We start from the raw sequence: 24,775 nt of genomic DNA on the forward strand, positions 1-24,775 counted from the left end.
GAGATCTCTTTTTGGGGAGTTTTAAAATTATGTTTAAGTGTCATCAGCATGCAAAGTTGGAGCTGAAATGTATATCGAATCAGTTGCAGAAAGTGGTACTTGTAAATAATACATTTGTCAAAAAGGAAGTCTCAAGAGACATAATGAAATATGGTAAACTAAAATGTGTTGAATTGATATGAGATGAAAATACGATATATCGAAATGTGTGAAACAGTTAAAGCAGTGAAGAGAGGGAAATTTATAGCATTAAATACATACATTGGAAAAGTCTCAGATCGATAATCTAAGGTTCTCCCCTCCACTAGAGGCTAGAAAAAGAAAAGGAAGATATAGTGAAGGAAGTGAATAATAAAAATAAGAACAGAAATCAGTGAAATTGAAAACAGAAAAACAGTAGGAAAAATCAGTTAAACAAAACTGGTTCCTCAAAAAGATGAAATTGACAAATGTCTAGCGAGCCTGACAAAGAAAAAAAGAAGTCACAAATTACCAATATTTAGAAATGAAATCACTGCAGACATCAAAAGGATAATAAGGGAATAATATCAAGAATTTTACACCTTAGATGAAATGAACTTACTCTTTTTTTTACTGGAGTATAGTTGCTTTACAATGTTGTATTAGTTTCTGCTGTACAATGAAGTGAATCAGCTTTATGTATACATATATCCCCTCCCTCTTGGATCTCCCTCCCACCCCCCTCCCATCCCACCCCTCTAGGTCATCACAGAGCACCAAGCTGAGCTCCCTATGCTATACAGCAGTTTCCCACTAGCTATCTATTTTACACATGGTAGTCTATTTATGTCAGCCCCAATCTCCTGATTCGTCCCACCCTCCTCTTGCCCCGCTGTGTCCACATGTCCGTTCTCTTCGTCTGCATCTCTATGCCTGCCCTGCAAATAGGTTCATCTGTACCATTTTTCTAGATTCCACATATATGCATTAATATATGAACTTACTCCTTAAAATCACAATGACCACAGCTCAGTTAATATGAAATACATGATTTGACTAGTCCTATAACTATTAAGGATACTAAATTTGTGATGGTTTCCTTTGATAGCACTCTGGTAGAGAAAAGGAGGGCACCTCTCCATTACCGCCAGATGTATGTAGAAATCCAAATTCCCCACTTGGCCTCTGCTGACACCCAAGGGGAGGATGTTGGGTGAGCATGAGAAACAGAGTTTCCCACCAGGCTTCCACTAAGAAGGATAGGAGTGCCTCGTATTCTTCCTACATATTCTCCACAGACACGGTGGAGGGGACTTACTACCTCCGGAAGGGGTGAAAGTTCTGGCTCCCTATTTTACCTCACTCTATCAAGGATGGTTGAGGAACCTCACTACCACCTAGTAAAGGCAGACTAGGTTCTTCATTTGACCTTTGTCGTCATGGTAGGGAGTGGGACCACAGCTTTTTTCTGTAGTTTTTGGGTAGAGTTGTTATTGTCTAAAAGTTTTCTGTCTTGCTAGGCTACACTGTTTCTTTTTCTGTTAGAGGAGGAGGCTTTTTCTGAGGCTTTTTTAGTCTGAGCTGGTTGGCATTTGGAGATTGCTGGCCTTGGGGATATACAAGGCAAAAAGAAGAGCCAGGGAGCTCACCACTGTGTTGTTCCCTGGGTCGTGAGTTCCCTAGTTGCTTTGCCTTCTCACCACCTTTCAGAGTCTTCTTATGTTTGTTTCATATTTAATGTCCAAGGTTTTAGTTGTACTCAGTGGAGGGAACTGGGAAAATATATCTACTCCATCTTCAAAGCCTGAAGTTCATTTGTGGGGATATGCTTAATATCACGTGTGGTACCCTTTTAAGTCCATATATTCAAGATTAAGTTATTTAATACATATGAAGTACTCTGCCAGAGACTACTGGTAAGACTATGATGAAACAAAATTATATTCTTGTGCTTTTAAAATTTAGAATTATATAATTTTAGATCTTTATTGGATTTCGAAGATAACCCCATTCAGCCATTTCATTTTGCAAGCATGGAAAATGAAGCACAGAGGCTTAGTGTCTGCTGAGAGTGTGCTTTAACTAATTATTAGCAGAACTCTTACTAATCCAGAACTCCTTCTACCGTATTATGATACTTCCCTTACATTAGAAATTCAACCGATCATTTGTGTTTACTGGAATTAAAATGTTTTTCGCATTATTTCACAATATCTAAATAGAGTCATTATGGAGTGGGGAAATTCAGGTTCATCATATGAATTTCATTAATTTGTACAGGGATATATATGTTCTGAATATATACATACTTTTGTCCAAATATGGTTTTAAAATTTAGGAAAACTAAATTTCTATTATCAAATATGTGCTTAACCTATAATACTAAAAATACTATGAGTTAATATAGTAAGATCTGTAAAATACTGAAGCCATTCTGGGAAATTTTATACTTTCTAGTCACATATCACATTTTTTATCCTGGATCAGTTCCAAAGTGTAATCTTTACTATTATGAATTTCTGTCTTAGGTATCAAATTCTAAATTCTAAATTTAAAAGTCCTTTTAAATGCAATTCCTTTTGTAAAATAATGAACCCTAGTTACTCTACATAATTCTTCTTGACCCCACTGATGCTCTAATACCTTTCATTAAGTGGAGTCCAGGCAACCACTCTTTTCTTCATCCCAGCTCCAGCTAAGGCCAGCTGTTCTTCAAGCAACATTTTTATTAACTTATTTAGGAACTGGGGCATATCTTATTACCCTATTTTCCATTCCTGTCCTATGCAGCTGTAGTTGATACTTTTCATAACAGCCTTTACATATCAACCTCCTCCTCCATTTCACCTCATTTTTTTCTTATTCTCTTTTACTTCCCTCTTTAAGTAAATTATGCACGTGTGTGTGCATGCAAAAGCCCCTCTTCTTTCTTTCTTTCTGGTAGCCATACGACTTGAAAGCTTCAAGAATGTGCTCCTTGTTTCTATGAGATTATAAGCTTCAGGGAAAAACATTTACTAATGGTGGAAAAACTCTGAAATGTAGAATAAATGAGTTTTAATGATTGCAAAATTTCATTAACAATATTACGTTAATTTAGACAATTTAAAAATGCAATATGAATACAAAGAAAGGGCTTTAAACAAATAGTAGGTTGTGCAAATTATCATTAATCTCAAAATATTACAAGTTTCATGGTATATAAGAAAACAACTTTTGGAGGAAGCTATTCTATAAATATAAGACATGCATAAATAGCAGCCACTTTTAGAATTCAAATAAAGTAACATTTCTTAGTATATTAATGTTATGGTAATTTGAATATTCACCACCTCCTATTCACTGCATCCTTGATTCACCCATTAGTTCGGTGCCTGGATACCTTATTACGAAGAATTACTACTTTAAAGGCAATTTGCAGTGTTAGAAAGATAAATGTAATTCCATATGGATCACAATAATGAAATCTATACCAGTTAAAGGATATGTTAAAAAACAGTAGCCCAATTTTCTGACATTTATTACTAATTAAATTAGCCTACTTTAGATAGGATTTTTTAAAAGCGAAGGTTGTTAGTAATTTTTAAAATGTAACTACATTAATATTTGCTATGTATGACAGTCTGACATTTTTAAAGTTTAGCCTGAAATTTAAAACTAACTTTGTATTTAGGATGTTATTACAGAGAAGTTATTAACTGTGTGAGACATACTCCCTAGAAGCTGGATAGAATGCTCTTCTTACAAGTACTATTAGAAAATTTGTCTGAAGATTGAACAGTTACCAAAAGAGAATTGAAAGTAGTTGTTGACGTACTTGGACTAATTTATAAGGCTTCTTTTCTAGTATGGATACATGAGAAATACAATAAAGCTCATGATTTTTTCCATAATGTCTAGATTTATAAAATATTAGCTAGAAAGTATTAGTATCTAGGATTTTAGTTTTCTATATAAATGTATAACATTTTGAATACTGTTGGTACGATTAATGGGAAAGCCTTTTTCTTTTCATTTTTTTAACATTTTCTAATTATGGGAAATTATTTTATGTACAGTGAGATGCACAGAACTTAATTATACAATTAAATGGGTTTCCACACATGTATACAGCCATGTAACCACCACTCGGCAACATATAGAATATTTCCATCTTCCACAGAAAGTTCCCTTGGACACCCACTCCCCAAGGCAACCACTATCCTGATTTCAATCAACATAGATTAGTTTCAGTTGTTCTTGAGCTATATTTACTCTTTTATATCTGGTCTATTTCTTTCAACATAATTGTGAAGCTCATGTTGTTGAGGGTTTCAGTAATTTGTTCTTTTTATTATTGAGTCATTTTCCACCATTTTAATATCCCTTTTTTTTTTTTTAAAGATGTTGGGGGTAGGAGTTTATTAATTAATTAATTTATTTTTGCTGTGTTGGGTCTTCGTTTCTGTGCGAGGGCTTTCTCTAGTTGTGGCAAGCGGGGGCCACTCTTCATCGCAGTGCGCGGGCCTCTCACTATCGCGGCCTCTCTTGTTGCAGAGCACAGGCTCCAGACGCGCAGGCTCAGTAGTTGTGGCTCACGGGCCTAGTTGCTCCGCGGCATGTGGGATCCTCCCAGACCAGGGCACAAACCCATGTCCCCTGCGTGGGCAGGCGGACTCTCAACCACTGCACCACCAGGGAAGCCCTGTTTTCTTTTGATGGACATATGGATTGTTCCAAACTAAGTGTTATGAATAAAACTGTTATAGATATTTTTGTATAAAACTTTTTTGTGGACTTGCTGGGTCATAGTCCAGATGGATGTTTAACTATTCAAGAAACAGATGATTTTCAAGTGGTCGTTCTATTTTAAATACTCACCCAACAGCATATGTGAGAGTTCTAATTACTTCTCGGTATCAGCAGAATTTGGTATTATCAGTCTTTTTAAATTTTAGACAGTCTAGCTGGTATAAAAGAATTTCTACCTTATTGTAAGTTTAATTTTCATTTCAGTGATGACTAATGATGTTAAATCCTTTAACATGGTTATTGATAATTCATATAAAGACAGTCTTTGCTTTACCTGATAGTGTGGGACCATAAAAATGACTGTAAAGCTGTCTGTAAAATGTGTGCAAAGAAACCTTAATAATCAATAGGGAAAATGATGATTGTTCCATAACCTTCAAAGTTTTTTGTCACTACATTAAAAACTCTCTTACTGTCAGTTATAAATATATAGGAAATGAAAAAAAACCAAAAACAATATTTAGTACACTGTAATTTAAAACATTAGAAATAACTGAGAATGAAAGCTTTCACTTTATTAAAGACATCAAGAGTGGTTACTTGCTTTTTCTCACTGTTTAGCTTATGATATAGAGAGAGCATCTTTTCTATGACTTGGCAAAGTTTGGATTAGCTTTGAACATGCATATGGGCACGTGACATATGCACATGGGAGATAAGGAGGCCATATAACTACACACTTTGCTGCCTGTGCATGAACTAAATAACAGATGCACAGTGACCAATCAATGATAGGTTTCAAAAGAAATGATATTGTTGGTCTCTGATTATGATGTACATCTGTGTGTGTGTGTGTGTGTGTGAAACCAAATCATTTTTTATTTATTTGTTTTAAACTTTTTATTTTATATTGGTGTACAATTAACAATGTTGTGTTAGTTTCAGGTGTACGACAAAGTGATTCAGTTATACATATACATGTATCTATTCTTCTTAAAATTATTTTCCCAATTAGGTTGTACAGAATATTGAGTAGAGTTTCCTGTGCTATACAGTAGGTCTTTGTTGGTAGCAATTTTGTGGACAGGAGAGCTAGCAGTGAAGTACTTTATACAAGAACTCATAGTTAATGTATAAAGGTAACAAAGTTTAACCCCTGTTTTGGGCAGACAGGTGTTATTTAATTAAACCATAAAAACAGAAATTCAAGCATATTAGAACATGCAACGTGAGGATTGTTCTGTCATTTTTGACAGGTTTTCGTTCAAGTCTTTAGCCCATTCTGTATTGAGTTGCTTTTCTTTTTGGTGTTGAGTTATAGGAACTCTTAATATATTTTGAATACAAGTCCTTTATTAGATGTATATATAACAAATATTGTCTCTTAGTCAATGGCTTGATTTTCTATTTCCTTACTGGTACCTTTGGATGAGCAGATTATTTTAATTTTGATGAAATCCAAAGTAGCAATTTTTAATTTCACATTAGTACATTTTGTGTCCTAAGAAATATTGTCTACTTCAAGATCATGAAGATATTATCCTGTCTTTTATACTAGAAATTTTACAGTTTTAGCTTTTATATCCATAATTCATCTCAAATTTTGTGTATGTGTATAGTATGAGATATGATTTAAAGTTCCTTTTCAATATATTCATTCAATTTTTCCAAAACTTTTTAAAAGACTTTCCTTTTCCCTACTGAATTACATTGGTAGCTTTGTCAAAAATCAGTTGACCCTATGCACTTGAATCTCTTTCTGGAATATATTCTCTTCCATTGATTTGTATACTTTTATGAATACCACACTGTGTTGATTACTACAGTTGTATAACAAATCTTGAAATCAGGTAGTGTAGGTTCTACAAATGTGTTCTTTTTCAAGGTTGTTTTAGCTATTTTAGTTCTTTGTATTTCCATATAAATTTTATTATTAGAATCACCTTGTTGATTTTTTCCCAAAAAACCCTGTGGCATTTTCATTGGGATTGCATTTAATCTATTCATGCATTTAGGGAGAAATGCCATCTTAGTATTGAGTTATCTGGTCCATGAACATGGTATATGTCTCTATTTTTAGACTCTAATTTCTTTCGGCAGTGCTTTGTAGTTTTCAGCAAATGAATTTTACATGTCTTTTGTTAAAATTATTCCTATTTAACGTTTTAATTTTAGTCACCAGTTGTTTGATGTCGAATCTAGAAATACAGTTGATTTTGTTTATTGGTATTGTATCCTACAACTGCTAAATTTGCTTATTAGTCCGAGAAGGGTTTTGTTATATATTGCTTTAGAATTTTCTACATTTAAAAATGTCACTTCATCTACAATTAGGGTAATTTTTATCTCTTTCTTTCTAAACCCTGTGACTTTTTTCCCTTACCATATTGCACTGGCCAGACTCTCTGGTACTATATTAAATAGAAGTAGTAAAAGCAGACATCCTTGCATTGTTCCCAATCAAAAGGGGAAGCATCCATCCTTCACTATTTTGTGTGATGTGTGCTGTAGGATATCTGTAGATGCCCATGATCGAATGCTTTTTTCTCTTTTATTCTGTTACTGTGGTAAATTATATGATTAGCTTTTTTAATATTAAGTGAAATTTACCTTCCTGGGATAGACCACACTTGATCAGATGCACTATACTTTTATATATGGCTTGACAAGTGTTTACAAATTTTATTAATTTTTCTGAAGAACTAATTTTTGAATTTGTTAATATTCTCTTTTATTTATCTATTTTCTATTTCACTGAGTCCTGATCTTTATTATTTTCTTCCTTCTAAATATTCTGCTTTTAATATGCTCTTTTTTTCTGTATTTTTATCATAATTTTCTTTCTGTCTTTTTTCCCCAGCTTTATTGAGGTATGATTCACGAATAAACATTGCATATATTTAAGGTATACAGTGCAGTGCTTTGATATATGTATACATTGTGAAATGATTCCCCCAATCAAGCTAATTAACCTGTCCATCACCTCACATATTTACCTTTTGTGTGTGTGTGTGGTGAGAACACTTCAGATCTACTCTCTTAACACATTTCAAGTATGTAATATTGGTACATCATTATTAACTATAGTCACCATGCTGTACATTAGCTTTTTCATATAACTTATTCATATAACTGAAAGTTGTACCCTTTGACAAACATCCCACTATCTCCCCTCCACTCCCCCGGCCCCTGGCAATCACTGTTCTATTCTGTTTCCATGAGTTTGACTTTTTTAGAGTCCATACATAAGTGAGCTCTTGCAGTATTTATCTTCTTGTAGCTAGTTTATTTTACTTCACATAATGATTTTAAGCCTTTCTTCTTTTCAAATATAATCATTTACAGCTATAAATCTCCTAATAATTATATATCACAAATTTTGACTTCTTTTGATAAAAATATTCTCTAATTTCCTTTGAAATTTCTCCTTTGAGCCATGGTTATTTAAAAATATATTTAATTTCTAATATTTGGGACTTATCTAGATAGCCACATGTCATCAATTTTTCATTTATTGCCATTATTGTTAGAGAATATGTCTGTAACAATTTTTAAAAATTAGTTGGGACAGTTTCTGTGGCTCAGCATATAATTTATCTTGTTGAATATTCTTCCATGCACACTTGAAATAATGTCTATTCTTCAGTTGTTGTCCATAATGTTCTATGTATTAATTCAGTGTGATAATGTTTTGCAAATCTGTATTCTTACCACTTTTCAACAAAAATTATTCGATATATTATTGATAAGGAAATATTAAAATATCCAAATATATTGTGGATTTGTCTATTTCTTCAAGTCTGTCAGTATTTGGTTCATGTACTTCAAAGTTTTTTATTAAACACACACATATTATAATTGTTATAACTTCCTAACTGATCCATTAATCATTATAAACTGTCTCTTTTATCTTTAGATCACTACTTGTCTTAAAGATTCTTTAGTCTGGTGTTAATATAGGCACATGCTCTTTAGTTTACTGTTTGCTTTGTATGTTTTTTTCTATCTTTACTTTTGAATTATTTGTATCATATTTAATTTGTGTGTCTGGTGGACAAATTATGTCTCTTGTGGGCAGCATATAATTGGGTCTTTTATTTTTATCTTACTTGACAATCTCTGTCTTCTAAATGGAGCATTTAATCTATTTATGTTTAAAGTCATTATTAAGTTAGTTGAGTTTAGTTCTATTTGCTGTTTGGTTTCTAGCTCTTTTTTAGTTCCTCTGTTCTTTCTTTATTGCCTTCCTTTGGGTTAATTGGATGGTTTTAGCTTTCTGTTTTAATTTCTTTATAGGATTTTTATCTATACTTCCTTGTCATTATTTTTAGTGGTCAATCAAGGGATTACAATATAATTCCTTAGTTTATTGTATTTAAATTAATATTCTACAACTTCACATAAAATATATGAACTTTGCAAAAGTACAATTCCATATATTTTGTCATACATTTGACATCTATATATTTTAAATGATTTACATATATTTACATTGTAAACCCCACAATTTATGGTATTATTTTCACTTACAGAGCCAGTAGACATTTACATAAATTAAGAAAAGACCATGTATTTCCCATATAATTACCATTATTGGTGTTCTTCTATTCCAGTAGTTATGAGTTACAGCTAATTACAGCTAATATTTCCCTTTCAACTAAAGAACTCACGTTAGAATTTCTCTAGTGCAGGTATGCTAGCATCAAATTCTCTCAGATTTTATTTATTTGGAAATAGATTTATTTTGTTTTCACTTTTGAGGGTCTTTTTCTGTGGATATAAGATTCTGGGTTGAGAGTTCTCCCACCCAATATTTGTCTCTTTAAAGATGTAATTCCTTTGTCTTCTAGTACTCATTATTTCTGATGAGATGTCAACCACCATTTTTATCATTAGCTCTTGTGTATGAAATGTTATTTGGGGGACACTTTTCAAGTTTTTTTTTAATCTTTTAAGCAGTTTTACAATAATATAGCTAGTGTGGTTTTTGTTGCATTTATTTTGCTGTGGGTTCATTTAGTTTTTTGTATTGGTAAATTAATATTTTTCTAAAATTTGAGAAATTTTGGGCCATTATTTTTTAAATTATTTTTCTGCCATCTTCTTTTCTTCTGGGACTCTAATTCCATACCTCTTAAGTGACTGAGGCTTTATTAAATTTTTTCACGTTTCTTCCTTTATTCTGTAGATTGGAGTTCTATTGATGTGACATGATGTTCATTGACTGTATTCTGCCATCTTTAATCTGGTGTTAAACAAATCCAATATCATGTCAGGTATTATACTTTTAAATTCTAGAATTTCCCTTTATTTCTGTTTCCTTACTTCCATTTCTCTGCTGAAATTCCCCATTTGCTTTGTTTTCCATTAAGTCAAATAAAATATTTATAATGGCTTCTTTAAATTAATTTTCTACTAATTCATACACCTGCATTATCCTGTGTCTCTTTCTATTGAACACTTTTTCCTCCTGACTACAAGTCACATTTTCCTGTCAATAGTAATTTTCCTGCCTGCCTAGAAATTTTTTTTTTTTTTTTTAGATGTTGGGGGTGGAGTTTATTAATTATTTATTTTTGCTGTGTTGCATCTTCGTTTCTGTGTGAGGGCTTTCTCTAGTTGTGGCAAGCGGAGGCCACTCTTCATCACGGTGCGCGGGCCTCTCACTATGGTGGCCTCTCTTGTTGTGGAGCACAAGCTCCAGACGCGCAGGCTCAGTAGTTGTGGCTCACGGGCCTAGTTGCTCCGCGGCATGTGGGATCCTCCCAGACCAGGGCTCAAACCCGTGTTCCCTGCATTAGCAGGCAGATTCTCAATCACTGCGCCACCAGGGAAGCCCTGCCTAGAAAATTTTAAACTTATATTGGATATTGTTTGTGACATTGTGCAGAAACTCTGGATTTTGGTATCTTCTTTTGAAGGGTGTTGGCTTTTTATTCAAATAGGCCATTAAACTACTGAATTACAGTTTTGTGAATGTTTGATTTTGGTTTCAACCTTATTTGTAGAGAGAATTCCTTAATCCTGGGACATAGAGCAAAGTAAATGTATGGCCCTTTTGGGATTTTAAAATGAGGCCTGCTGTTTACCAATTCCTTACTTTGGTGGGATTCAAATTCTGAATTTTATCTCCTCTGCATTGGGAAGCAACTAAAATTTCTAGTAAGTTTTTCATCTGTTGCCTTCCACTTTGCTTCTTGGCATATCCTTCATACTTCCACAATTATGAGATTGGCCAAGGATTTTCAGGGAATTTAGAACTGTAATTTGGGTCTAACGCCTTTGTGGCTTCTTCCTTTTTGAGCTACTCTGGCAATCCTGCATCCCATTCCCTGATACCACAAGCCAGAAGCTGTCCCTCCCTCCGCCACAGAGTTTATAGCTGTTATCTGCAGAAGGATTAATGTGACACAAGCTATTCTGGCATCATCAGAACATCCCTCAAACTTATTAGGTTTGGATAATGGAATATTTTTACATAAATTTTTGACTACTGCAGCAAAATTTTTTTGCACGATTTTGACAGTTCTAATCACACTGTGCACTTTTATGTATAATAGCCTTACCAAACATTTTGTGAGTACATAGAGGAAGGGTTTACACTGCAGTAATATACATGACTTTAAATTAAACAGTATTTTTGTTCTTAAAAATATTTTGGCAATCTGGAATTTTTCTACTGGCTACATTATTTCACAGTGCCTCCAGTCTCTATCCTTTGATCCTTTCTCCTCTATTGATTGTTTCTGCTTACATCTTTCCTTCTTTCCTTGTATTCTCTCTCCCTCCCTCCCTCCCTCCCTCCCTCTCTCCCTCTCTCCCTCTCTCTCTCTCTCTCTCTTTCTCTCTTTCTCTCTTTCTCTCTTTCTCTTTCTCTCTTTCTCTTTCTTTTTCTCTTATGGAATCCTTGAAAAATCCAAATTCTTCTGTCCTGTAGAGCTTTCCCCAAACTTACATCCAGGACTCCTTTTGTATACTTTACTCTATCGAGGTTTTCTGTACAGCCAGTTTTTAGAAAAGAATGGTTTTAAGCAGCATTTGATTATAATCAGCATTGGTGACACTTGTTCATCAGTCAACATTGGTGATATTTTCTTCTTGAAATCCATGCATTCATCCATGCATCCATGTATCCATCCATTAGTTTGTTCATTTATTCATTCATTTGTTAAACAAATATTTCTTAAGTACCAATGTGTGCCAAACATTATTGGCTTATGTGAGTTTTTTATCATCTCTTTTTCCTATTTTATTGATAATTTACCCTGGATTGACTATTGACTTGACAGAGACTCAGTTTTTTTTTTTTTATCGCCTGCTTTTCTGATACTATAAATACCACCCCCTTATATGTTAATTCACTCTCATGGTTTCAAAGCTTATATATACATATTTATCCCAAGTTGTTTTTCCCTACCTTTTACTCTAACCTAAGCTTCTCCCAAAACAGCTCTATTTATTCATGCTAACAATATATGAAACTAGCATTTTATTTACTCATATCCATCCTCAAGCACATTATCACTAACCCGTATATCTTTCTCATTGTTTCATCAATGTCAATGGTTCAATTTAGTCTCCAGGTGTTATAGGAGTGGTCTTAATAGATGACTAATTCTGCTATATAATTATTCCCCTAAGAACTGCTTGTGATGAACTATTTCAAAACAAAGTTGTCATTTTTGATAGGTATTCTCAGGAGATGACTTGCTATATAGAGCTGTCAAATTAATGACTCTATAAAACAAATCAACTCACTTTGTCTCCAAATAGAATATGTATCATCATTTTCCTTGTTGAGTTCTCCAAGAAAAAGTGACATTTTCCCCAGAAGTTTTACTGAGATATTTTTATAAATAAGTTACATTTCAATAATTTTTGGATTAATAACTAATATTGTTATAGCTGTGGTCCATAGAATTTTGGGTCCCCAATTGTCCATCTATACATGCACTGTGACAGACACTTAAAAATTATTTTAGAAAACTTTAGTTCTGTTTATAGATACTTTCTCAAGCATGAAAGACATGCAGATGGGATATTTTAAAATGACTTAATTTGGCATACTAATAAGTGTGTCAGTCCATATTCTCAGCTTTGTAGTATCACCTAAAATCATGTTTATGTAGCCTATTTTGGTAAGTTTTGCTTCAGCTACTCCAAAATCTATCTCTGAATTAAGCCAGACCGACAGAGAGAAGTATACCTGAACTGAATAATTAGAACTTATAAAGAAATAGTTTTACAAAAATGCGTTTGATAATTATTCCGCCCACCCATATTGAGAGACATTATAAGAAAGAGCCAAGTTAAACATACTTAGAATTTACTATGTAAGGATGTTGTTGAGGACGCTGTTTATTAAATTACATGGTATTGTTTATGTGCTTTTCTGGGGGAGAAATCTACCTTTGATCTCAATACCAGAGTTTATTTCATGTTTCTTGCTCATTTAATTTGTCTTTATTTATGGTCACAGAGATTTACAGTCTTAATTTTTTCCTTTGTATTATCTTCTGTAATGTCAGAGCCAAATCATAGCCTACTTCTAGGACATGTACAATGTACATTTGATCTGTGAACCTAATTGCTGGGTTGATTCCATTTCTTTACTCCTATTTTTTTCTCTGCCCAATAAATCATCACATTTTTGCCAATATTCTTTGGCTTTTTAGCTCTATTCCTAATTATCCTTTATCACTGTAGTCTACAGCGTACTGCATATATACAGTATCTAACCAGTTTCTATCACGTTTACTGTTTCCTAATGACTAGCCATATGGAGGCTCAGGATTTTCTTTAAGTTTATACTTTACCGGTGAATCTGTTGGTTGTTCTCTCTGTGTTCTGCAGTAGTCATCTAAATTCATCTCTCCAACGTTCAGTGCCCTTCAGTAGCACCACACTTGATGTTACACCGCCCACAACTTTTTTCTTATGACTTCCTTAGACTTTCTTTTCTCCAGTCTGGTATACTTTCCAGACCATGACAAACATCTTGTTGCCATTTATATATCTCTCCCTATATTAATGTACTTAAAACATTATTTCTTCCTCATCTGTACTAATCATCAGTTGTTCCTTCAAGTTGTAGCTCCCAGATCTTCTCCTTCCATTGAGCCTTCCTCCTGGCATCACCTATTTGTGATAGTTTCTATTAGCTAAATTACTTTTATATACGTATGAAGAAGGGCTTATACCCTAAGACTTATAACTTGCCAATACCACTCAATCTGAATGTCTAGTAAATGATATTGATTAAATTCAGGTTAGTGCAAAATGTATATCTGGTTTGGGAAATATTCTTTGCACCCGACTTTTCAGGCATTTCTATGTTTATATTGATCCATATTATGTTAGTGTTAGTAAACTGTACTTTTGTTTGTGTATGTTCAGATCATATATTTGTACCTTGTGTTTTGTAGTTTGTTTAAAATTAGTAGAGACAGAAATATTCTTAATAAACTAGGAAAGATTGTGTTGATACTTTTATAACTTTTATAAGTATTTATATATGTTTCAGACACCTGTTTTGCTTAAAAGAGAGTATATCTTTGCCTGAAGATACATGTATATAGTCATGACTAAAGATTTAAGGAAACTTGGTCTTCCATGTTAGTATAACCAGGTCAGTGAGAAGTCAGTACAAACTACCATCCTATCATAAGAGGTTGGCAACTTCTTATAACTGATATTCAGAAGTTTAGAGAATAATTACATTTTATACACATTTTCATCTTCTAAGTGGAATATACTAAATAATCACTAAAAACTGACATGCCTTTAAAGTGTAAAAAATTTTTACTTGTATAGATAGATCTATAGACTTTCAATTCAACCATGATGAAAGTATTTCTCCGGTAAGAATAATTTATGAATAAAAATGTAATTTACGGAATACCTTGGCAGAGAATGTTGATCGCTTCATCACAGTTCAGTCATGTTTAGAAAATCTAAACAAGCTGCATGATTATTCCAGGAAGCATGGAATGATGTGTTCAAATGAGTACCATCTGTGGATAGAAAAAGGTTGAGGTTTTTAGTCATTCTTAAAGAATGGAAATCTGATTCTCCATGCTAAACTGAGTGTAATCCTTTTTGTATCTGTAATTCAATAGGGCGGTTGCCTTGAAATAGTCTAGTTCAACACACTGTTCATCAAAAGAGAAGATGCTGGATATAAATGAGGCCTACATACTGCTGGTCATTTGTGTGTGCGTCTGAGGTAGCCTTGTTGAAAAAAATTGTCTACAAGTTGTACATATTTGGCCTCAGATTAGATTTATTTCTTGTTCATCTTTATAAATACACTTGAGTGAAAAATGTGGACAAAATTTTGTATTGCATGAAACCAAAGGACTATTTCATGAACCATGATTTATTCACATAATCAACACTTACTGAGTGCCCATACGTGCCAGACTCTGGGTGTCCCGTGCAAGGCCCATCCCTGTGCTTGTCACATGGAAAGCAATTGCAATTATTGTTACCCTTCCTTTAGCCAGGTTAGAAATAGCTCTTGTATGGATCTTGTTTCTTTGTCAAGTTAAAGTACTGTCCTATTTAGACCTTTTCTTCTCTGTAACACTTATTTGGAGAATAGTGGAGTCTGTGGACAAATATTAATCGGCTGAAAATTTTTTACTGTGCAACAAACTTTGCCATTAGTTTTCTTTCCTGAAATCTAAACACTGGAGGGTATTAAAAAAGTTGGTTAGAGAGCCATGGGCATCTAGTCATCCCGCCTGATGAAATATGGGGGAAGGGTAGCCTCCTCTGCCTTCTCCAGTTCATTGAATAGCTAATGCATCCTTTTTTCCTTCCACCTTTAGTTGCTTAGTAAACCCTAGGTAAAGGAAATTGAAACATGAAAGGGGTAGTTAGTGATGGACTGGAAAGAAAGGGAAATGTCTGGACCACAGTCCCTTGCTCTCATGGGGAAGAGCAGAGTCTATGGTTTTATTTATTTTATTTATTTTTGGCTGTGTTGGGTCTTCATTGCTGCGTGCACGGGCTTTCTCTAGCGGCGAGTGGGGGCTACTCTTCGTTGCGGTGCGCAGGCTTCTCACTGTGGTGGCTTCTTGTCACAGAGCACGGGCTCTAGGTGCGTGGGCTTCAGTCATTGTGGCACGTGGGCTCAGTAGTTGTGGCTTGCGGGCTCTAGAGTGCAGGCTTGGTAGTTGTGCGCACGGGCTTAGTTGCTCTGCGGCATGTGGGATCTTCCCGGACCAGGGATCGAACCTGTGTCCCCTGCGTTAGCAAGTGGATTCTTAACCACTGTGCCACCAGGGAAGCCCTTGTCTCTGGTTTTAATGCAAATGAAAAGTCAATATAAAACTTATCAAGTATTCCCACTGCACTTAGGATAAAACTAAAAATCTTGAATCCAGACTGCAAGGCTCAACATTATCTGATTCTGGCCTGCATCTCCAACCTTCTGTCTTCCTCTTCATCTCCTTGTGGTTGTAGCAGCCTTCTTTACATGTTTCCAATGTGCCATGTTCTCTTCCTCAGAGTCTTAACACCCTGATGCTTTTCCCCTGGGAAGTTACATCTTATCTGTCAGATCTCTGATTAAATTATAATTCATCAGGAAAACCTTTCCTGACCATCTATCTAATCAAGTCTCCTGTTATACCCTCTTATTCATTTGTTCCTACTTTCAAAAATATTTATTAAATGCCTATTGTGTTCCAAGAATTAATCTAGACCTTCAGAGAAATAATCTAATTATAGTTGGCATTCAGATATGTATATAATATATAAATAAACATATATTTTGGAGTAATTGCTCAATCTTTTTTATTAATATGAATGCAGAATAAAAACCTTTCTAGTTCTTTGGTATAAATGTTGGAGTAAAGTGGTGAGGAAAATAGGACTAGGACTATTCGAGGTGGGTGTTCAGTGTAGAATTAGGATTTATAGGAAGGTAGATATCTGTTCAAAATAATGAAGGCTGTACAAACTAATAGAGCTATCTGGAAATCAATTTTAAAATAAAGCCCCTCAAGATTTTGCTCTGTATATTTAAGAACAGGCTAGATAAGTAGAGATTGGTCATTTGGTAGAGTGAATTTGTATTAGTTTTCTATTGCTGTGTCATGAATTATCACAAACTTAGTGACTTAAAACAACACCCATTGGGCTTCCCTGGTGGCGCAGTGGTTGAGAGTCCGCCTGCTGATGCAGGGGACACGGGTTCGTGCCCCGGTCCGGGAAGATCCCACATGCCACGGAGCAGTTGGGCCCGTGAGCCATGGCCGCTGAGCCTGCGCATCCGGAGCCTGTGCTCCGCAATGGGAGAGGCCACAACAGTGAGAGGCCCGTGTACCGAAAAAAAAAAAAAAAAAAGCACCCATTTATTAGAGCACAGCTCTGTAGGTCAGAGTCTGGGTATGCTGTGCCTGGATTCTCTACTCAGAGTCTCACAAGGTCAAATGAAGTTATCCATGGGCTGTGTTCTCATGTGGAGTACAGGTCCTCGTCCGAGCTCACATGGTTGCAGCAGAATTCAGTTTCTTACAGTTCTAGGACTGAGATCCCCAATTCCTGGTTGGCTTTTAGCCAAGGGCTGTCCTCAGCTCCTAGAGATGTCCTGGTGGTCCCTTCCTTCTTCAAAGCCAGCCGTGGAGAAATGTTTGTACATTGAATCTAATCTCTTGCTTAGAATACTTAACTTCCTCTTTTGTAACTACCCAAAGAAAACTCTCTGCTTTTAAAGGACTCGTTATAAAATCAGGCCCACTGGATTATCTCTCCCTGACTGATTTGGATCTTAATTACAGCTGCAAAAAATTTTTTTTGCATCAGCACCTATCAGTGTTTGGTTGAAAAACTGGAAGAAGGTGTAGGTACCAAAATTCTTGGGGGACATCTGCCTCCATAAACAAGACAGGTTGACCAAGATCATCTCTAAGTTTCCTTCAGATTCTGATTCTGTGATCTTCTGATTCATTTGCCTGTTCTATGGACTACCACCAAAATAGATCTAAAAATTCACCTCTTTCCTATTGCTATCATTTTATTTTTTCTTTGCTGAACAAATCAAATGTTCTGTGAATTTGTCCCTTTTCCTGTTTGCAGTTATCAGACTAGACTTGATAAAATGTACTACTGAACATCTGATTCTGTCACCTTGACAGCTTTCCATTGCCTGAGAAGCTATCTGTAATCCTGTGCCATAGTATGTCCTCAGACTATTTCTCTTTGTCATTGCCAGTGTCAATTATAAGCTGTAAACTTGACTTAGATCACATTACCCCCCTCTTCTTGAATCTCTACCTTTACAATTAGTGGAATCTCCTCTCACGTGCAACCTTTTCTCTTAACACTTTTCCTGAACCCCCAAATCAGTCATATTTCTCTGCTTTGTGTTAGAATATTTTGAAAATGTGCCTTATCTCCAAGAGGTCTGAATTCAAACTTAGTGGCTGAGGGATTTCAATAAATTGTGGAAACTCTACTTTTTAGTCAGTTCTAAAACTTCTTCCTCTATAAAGGTAATTGTTCCTTAAAATAACTTTTTCTCTCATTGCTCTTATGCATAACTAAAGATAATGTGTTGTAAGTCATATTATAAGTGTTCTGTTTGTAGAGCTACCTTTTTAAAGGTTACTGTTCAATTAAATACAGTAAGATTTGATGATAAATATTAGTATTTGAAAACAGAGTAATTGAATCTGATCACATGGCTTTAAGTAATTTACTACTTGTTTTCCATTGCATTAGACTTTCTCTTCTTTTCCAGGTTTAGGCAAATTTACAAGCAATAGGTCTGTAGATAGTTCAGTAAAAAAAATTAAGAGGAAATCCAAATTTTTAACTCAAGTCCAGATCTCCCTACAGAACTCCAGACTCATGCATCCATCTATTATTTGACATCTCCTTCTGGGTATCTGATAGGCATTTCAAAGTTAACATGCTCAAAATAAATTCTTAATCTTACTTACCAAAGCTTACTTCTTTCACAGTCATCCCCTTCTTGGTTAAGTGACTTCGTCTTTCTGTTTGCTCAACCCGAAGACCTTAAAGCTTTCTTCTACTCCTTTCTCTCTGTTATACCTGACATGTCACACAGCAGCAAATCCTGTCGGCTCTCCTGCAAATTATATTCAGAATCTGAATACTTGCTTTCATTTCTGCTGCTGCAGTCCTGCCTCACGCCATCCTGATCTCTTGTGTTGACACTGAAATAGCCTACTAATAACTCTCCCTGTTTTCATCCTTCTCTCCCTTGTCTAGTCTCAACACAGTAGCTAGAGTGAAAACATACTTCAGAGCCTGTAACTCCTCTGCTCATGTGAAAAGTCTTAAAGTTCTACAATGTCGTATAAAATCAAGCCTTTGGTGTTTCTTCTCAGACCTCACCTCCTACTAGCCACGCTGGCCTCTTTTTTATTCTTCAGATATACCAGGCATGATTCCAACATAGGGCCTGTAATCACACATTTCCCCCTGCTGGGAATGTTCTTCCTCCAAACAGTCACATGGTTAGTTTCCCCACCTTCATCAGGAACTTCATGTCTCCTAATCAGTCACGCTTTCTGTTTTTTTAGCCAAGGGCTGTCCTCATTTCATTATCCTTGAACTCTTTCTCCTTTTTCCCTTTCTTATTTTTTTCCATAACACTAATCATCATCCAAAATACTATATATAATACTTATTTATACTTGTGTTGTATATAAACCTCTGGAATGTAAATTACACCAGGGTAGGGACTTTTGTCTGTTTTGTTCATGGTATTCCCAGCACCTACAGTAGTACTTGGCATAAATTAGATGCTCATTAGGTATTTATTGAAATCTGAATTAATATGATATGTTTAGGAATGAATGACTTTTATGAATGAATTTTCTAACTCATTAATTTTCTTATCTTTACTGCACATATTAACATATAGTTTTTATGAATTGTGTAATTTTCATACAAGTCATTGTTATCAGTCTTTCTATCTCAGGCTTCTGAGAAAACGTCCTTGCACATATACAAGGACAGGCATGAAAAAAGTGCCCATGTCACTTAATTCATTGTTCTTTTATATTTCTAAGCATAACACACTTATATTATTATACTTGTCTAATAAGTGACTCTTTCTTGAAAACAAGACATAAGCCTATGTATCTTGATTTCCTAACACCAGCCTCAGAGCCTGACACATGGTATGAATATAGCAAACCAGTGGTTAATACAAAATCTAATAAATGACTCCAAGTAGGACCATGTGATTGTAGGTGATATACAGATACCTTATTCTGTGTATTAATGTCAGTGTGCTTGATGATGTTCTAGAAAGGGTTATACTAATTTTAAATATGTGCAAGATAAAATAAAAATTAATTGTATACATTATTAATTCATTTAATAATCTTGTTTAAATTATTTTATAATCAACATCTACTATATGTAAGATGTGTTTGTGTCTATCTAGTCATTTAAATATAAGAACGTCTTTCTTGGGAACTGAATATTAAAAACTCAGACCCTTCCTTGGAAAGTACATAGGATTATATGAGCATGCAATTTTTCTTTGTACCAGTGCTTATGTAAGGAACCAAAGTAAGTTTTTATAAGTAACTTGTGAGTGAATTTGGGAGCAAAATTAGGAATAAAAACATCACAATTGTTTTGTCCCCTAACCTTTGGACCATTGCTCTGTGAAGTATCACCTTAAGTTTCTGCTTATTAAATGTGGGGATATTAATCTAAGGGCAGTTGTAATACGAGATCACCACTACGTGCATAGTAAAGGAATATTTGTAAATCCCATTTCTCCCTCCTGTTCACACAATGTTTGGTAATTCCAATTGTTTTCCATTTTTTTTCCCTTCAACCTTTAGTTCCCAGCACTCCCACAAATATTGCTTTTTCTGATGTTCAGTCAACTAGTGCAACATTGACATGGATGAGACCTGACACTATCTTTGGCTCCTTCCAAAATTATAAGATTACCACTCAACTTCGGGCTCAAAAATGCAGAGAATGGGAATCTGAAGAATGTGTTGAATATCAGAAAATTCAGTACCTCTACGAAGCTGACCTAACTGAAGAGACAGTATATGATTTAAAGAAATTTAGATGGTATCGATTCCAAGTGGCTGCCAGCACCAATGCCGGCTATGGCGATCCGTCAAATTGGATATCTACACAAACCCTGCCTGGTCGTAAGTATTGTTCTGTATATGTATATATACTTCTGCATTCAAGAAAAAGCTCTTTAAATGTTTTTCCATAGAAATCATTCAAAATATAGGTAAAGATTGCTCTTGTAACTTTAGTTTTATATTTTAAAATTAACTGGTTGCCCTAATTGCTTAAACATCGTTAACCATAATAGCATTTATTTTTTCTTAATTGAATCCCAATGGGAAATTCAATTTCAGTCATTATTAGGGCTTTTCTCAAACTCCCAGAGTGGTACCAAGGTCCTAGAGTCTTATATTGTAACAAAAAGCATTATGATCCTCTAAGTGGTCTGTCATTAGGCTATACTGATAGCCATCGAGTACCCTTCGTCTATGCCTACGTTTCCCCCTCGTATCTGGAAGCTCTGCTGCTTTTATGCCAGGCTTTACCACGTTTTCAGTGACTTTAGGCTTACACACACACATAGAGTTTCAGTGATAAATAGATGCTGTTGTAGACCTTTATAAACAGTGAAATAAACTTTGATCTAGAGGCTTTATTTTTTAGGTTGCCAAATGTGTATCTTCTTACTATTCCCTGGAGTACCTGGCATAATGTTTATATAGTAAATGTTCAATGAATGTTTGTTAATGCAATTCAACATTTTAGACAGAATCCAGACAACTCAGCCTTCAACACAGTCGTCCAACCTCTCCTCTTTGTGGCTCTTGGACTCTTGATTTCTGTGAGATCTGCTCTTCTGGTTTTTCTCTCACCTCCCTGATAGCTCTTTCTCAGTCTCTTTTGCTTATTCTCTCTCTCTCTCTCTCTCTCATTTTTTAAATCTAAGTGTTGGAGTGTTCAGAGATAATATACTTGGCCCTTTTCTTTTTTTTTTTTTTCCTTTTTCATTGGCCCTTTTCTTTATCAACACACAACCCCTATGAGATCTTACCTTAAGTGACCTTATCCTGTCCTGTGGCTTTAAAGTCTACTTATATAGTGATTATTCTCAAGTATCTATTTCCAGTTCTGATTGCTCCCTGGAACCCAATCAGTATATTTAACTGACATCATTGGGAAGGTGTGTCTAATATCCTCTCAAAATTAACGTGGTCTAAACACTAAGTCTCATCGTCCGAATGCAGAAAATGAAAATTTAGGCAGTGTTCTTTTCCTCTTCTACTCCGCCAATGATTTATTTCAACCATGCTATCTAAACACATCCCTCCATTTGCATTACCAGCATATTAGTCCCATCCTTCATTACTGCTACCACTGCGTTAACCTGACCTCCTTAGCTTTCATGCTGATCTTTTTAAATGTAAATCAGATGATGTCACTTCCTTGTTTAAAAAGCCTTTCAGTGAATTTCCATTGCTCTTGGAATAAGATTTAAATTTCTTAACATGATTAACAAAGCCCTATGTGGCTTGGCTCTTACCGAACACTCTAACCTCATCCATAATCATTTTCCCACTTACCATTATCCTCCACTCATACTGGATAATTTTTGTGTTGTTTGAACACACGAAAGTACTAGAACTTGGCCCTGTTCGTTTGGATTGGAATGTTTTTCCACGTCTGTTTTTGCATGAGCAGCTTTTTATAATGTATACTTCTACTTGAATGATTCCTGCTAAGAATGAATTTCCCTGACCACCCAATCTAAAAGAGCCATACAGTTTTTTTCTAGAATATCATCTTATCTTAATGAAAATTTATAATTACCTGATCATTTTTTAGTTATATGTATTTGCTTATTTTTAGAAGGTGTCTTGACCATTGCTGTTTCTTTATTGCCTGGAATGGTGCCTGGCAACAGTAGGCACTCCATAAATATTTCCTGAACGCGTTAAACTTGATTAAATAAGCTAAAATGGGGGAGGCAGAGTGAACTGTTTTCCAGTGCAGGGGATAGAGAGGATGATAGTGCCATAACAAAGAAAAGGAAAATATGGAAAAATCAAATCCAGGTTGCATTTAGTCAGTAATTATGGTTATTTTGAGCCTGTTAACTTTGAGAAGAAATAACTATGATAATCTAATTGACTAGAAAACAGAAAGAAACAGATGCTTAGAGATTAGAACATAGGTAAAGTTCGGAATTTTAGTTGCTTCAGCCAGTAAGAATAACCAAAATTACAAGTGACCAGGGACAACTTGAAGTTACCTGAAGACATCAGTGAGGTACCATAATGAATGAAGCAGGCTGATGTAAGGCGACTGAGAGTGGTGGAAACCTTGGCAGATTAACAGAACGTGCCGTCTACAGGGGCAACCACTACTCACCTCTGTCTGATTACTGTCTTATAGAGAAGTCATGCTATTAGGACTTAGGATGTTTTCAAAGAAATAGGAAAGTTAGATTTTTTAATGTGAAAATACTTAATTTCTTGCTTTAACAAGTTTTTAAAATTTAAAAACATTTAGTTTTTCAAACCAAACATGTCAGTAGCCCACATCTGGCCTGTGGGCAGCTAATTTGTTACCTTTGATTAAAATAGACCATATGCCTATGCATCTGCTGCCACTCAGGGTTCCCGTCCCACTCCTTAGGAGCGTCTCACTTGGACAGAAGCCTGCTACAGTGAGCCAGGAATTCGAATTTCTAAATGTATCATTTCCTCAAGTACTCTAGACAGGATGGTGGAAGATGTTCAATTAGCATAAAACAACATATAACCTGACCAATTCAAAAGCTGGTAAATGAAACTGGGAAGTTGGATTTTTTTTTTTTTTTTTTCTTCAGTACGCGGGCCTCTCACTGTTGTGGCCTCTGCTGTTGCGGAGCACAGGCTCCGGATGTGGAAGCTCAGTGGCCATGGCTCACGGGCCCAGCTGCTCTGCGGCATGTGGGATCCTCCCGGACCGGGGCACGAACCCGTGTCCCCTGCATCGGCAGGCGGACTGTCAACCACTGCGCCACCAGGGAAGCCCGGGAAGTTGGATTTTTAAAGAATCCCCCATTCTTATTCTGAAAATTTGAGAGTCTTTCTGCTTGAATGTCATTTCTTCCCCCCTGAGTCCCTCCACTTCCAACCCCACTTTAAGGTCTATGACCCACTCACTAGAATTTGGTCATTTTCAATTCCCTACTAGTCCACTTTGCCTGTTCTGGGTTAAAAGAATAATGGTAGAATATTTCAAATATTTCACAATCGGTGTGAGCTTTTTAAAAAATAAATAGCATTTTTTCTAGTTTTATTAGGATGTGTTCCTTTGCCATCAGTGGTTAGTTGGTTGATTTGTTAGTTCTTGATGGAATGGAGAGGATAATCTTGGCTTCTGTTTCACCCCAGCTCCCAGATCTTTACTTGATGACTAATCGAAAGAGTGCCTTCGTATGGAGTACCAGTTTGACTTTTATCTGGTACTTTTCTTCTCTCTCTCGGTCTGGTATCTCACTGCCACAACTTGACTTCTCCATCACAGAGTACTAGGGTGTGAAAAAAATTTATCAGTAGTTAAGTAGATTTTCTATGCTACTCCTATTCCCTTTTATTGTTCTTTATCCTTAAGGACTAATTTTCTACTCTGTTCTTTATCAATAAGATAGAAAAGGGGATACATGGAAAGTTGCCTTTCTACCACTGTGATTAAGAGAGAAAAGTGAAAAGATTTATATATTTCAGAATTTGTTACAACAGACTTACTATTTTTCTTGGCATTCTCAAACTTACTAGCTTTTCAGCTGAGTATTCATATGGGGGTGGTAATAATAAATTAATTTTGAAAGTTATGAGAATGAGTTGGTCACTCTTCATTTAGTCTCAGAAATGAAAGGGACATTTTTCTAATGATAAATGTATTTGAATTTCATAAGTGTATGGTAAAAAAGTTTTATTTAGTAAGCCAAGGAGAGATACTCTGAGGTGTCATTTGATATGAAAGACAGAAAGACACTACATATATTATTGCAAGACAATATATATAGTGAACTACTAACATATTGTAT

At 35.2% G+C, this 24,775-nt stretch overlaps 1 protein-coding gene across 1 annotated transcript in view; it reads left to right on the top strand.

Moving 5' to 3' along the window:
* Positions 1 to 24,775, top strand: part of PTPRQ (protein tyrosine phosphatase receptor type Q) — a gene marked incomplete at both ends in the record, with an annotated part of 195,373 nt that overhangs the window by 84,295 nt on the left and 86,303 nt on the right. The window contains one exon of the mRNA XM_082849998.1: positions 20,532 to 20,855. Coding sequence (XP_082706124.1) covers positions 20,532 to 20,855 — 324 coding nt within the window. The remainder of the gene's footprint in view (positions 1 to 20,531; positions 20,856 to 24,775) is intronic.

The sequence above is a fragment of the Leucopleurus acutus genome, assembly GCF_964270905.1.
Source record: "Leucopleurus acutus genome assembly, chromosome: 11".
Lineage (NCBI taxonomy): Eukaryota > Metazoa > Chordata > Mammalia > Artiodactyla > Delphinidae > Leucopleurus > Leucopleurus acutus.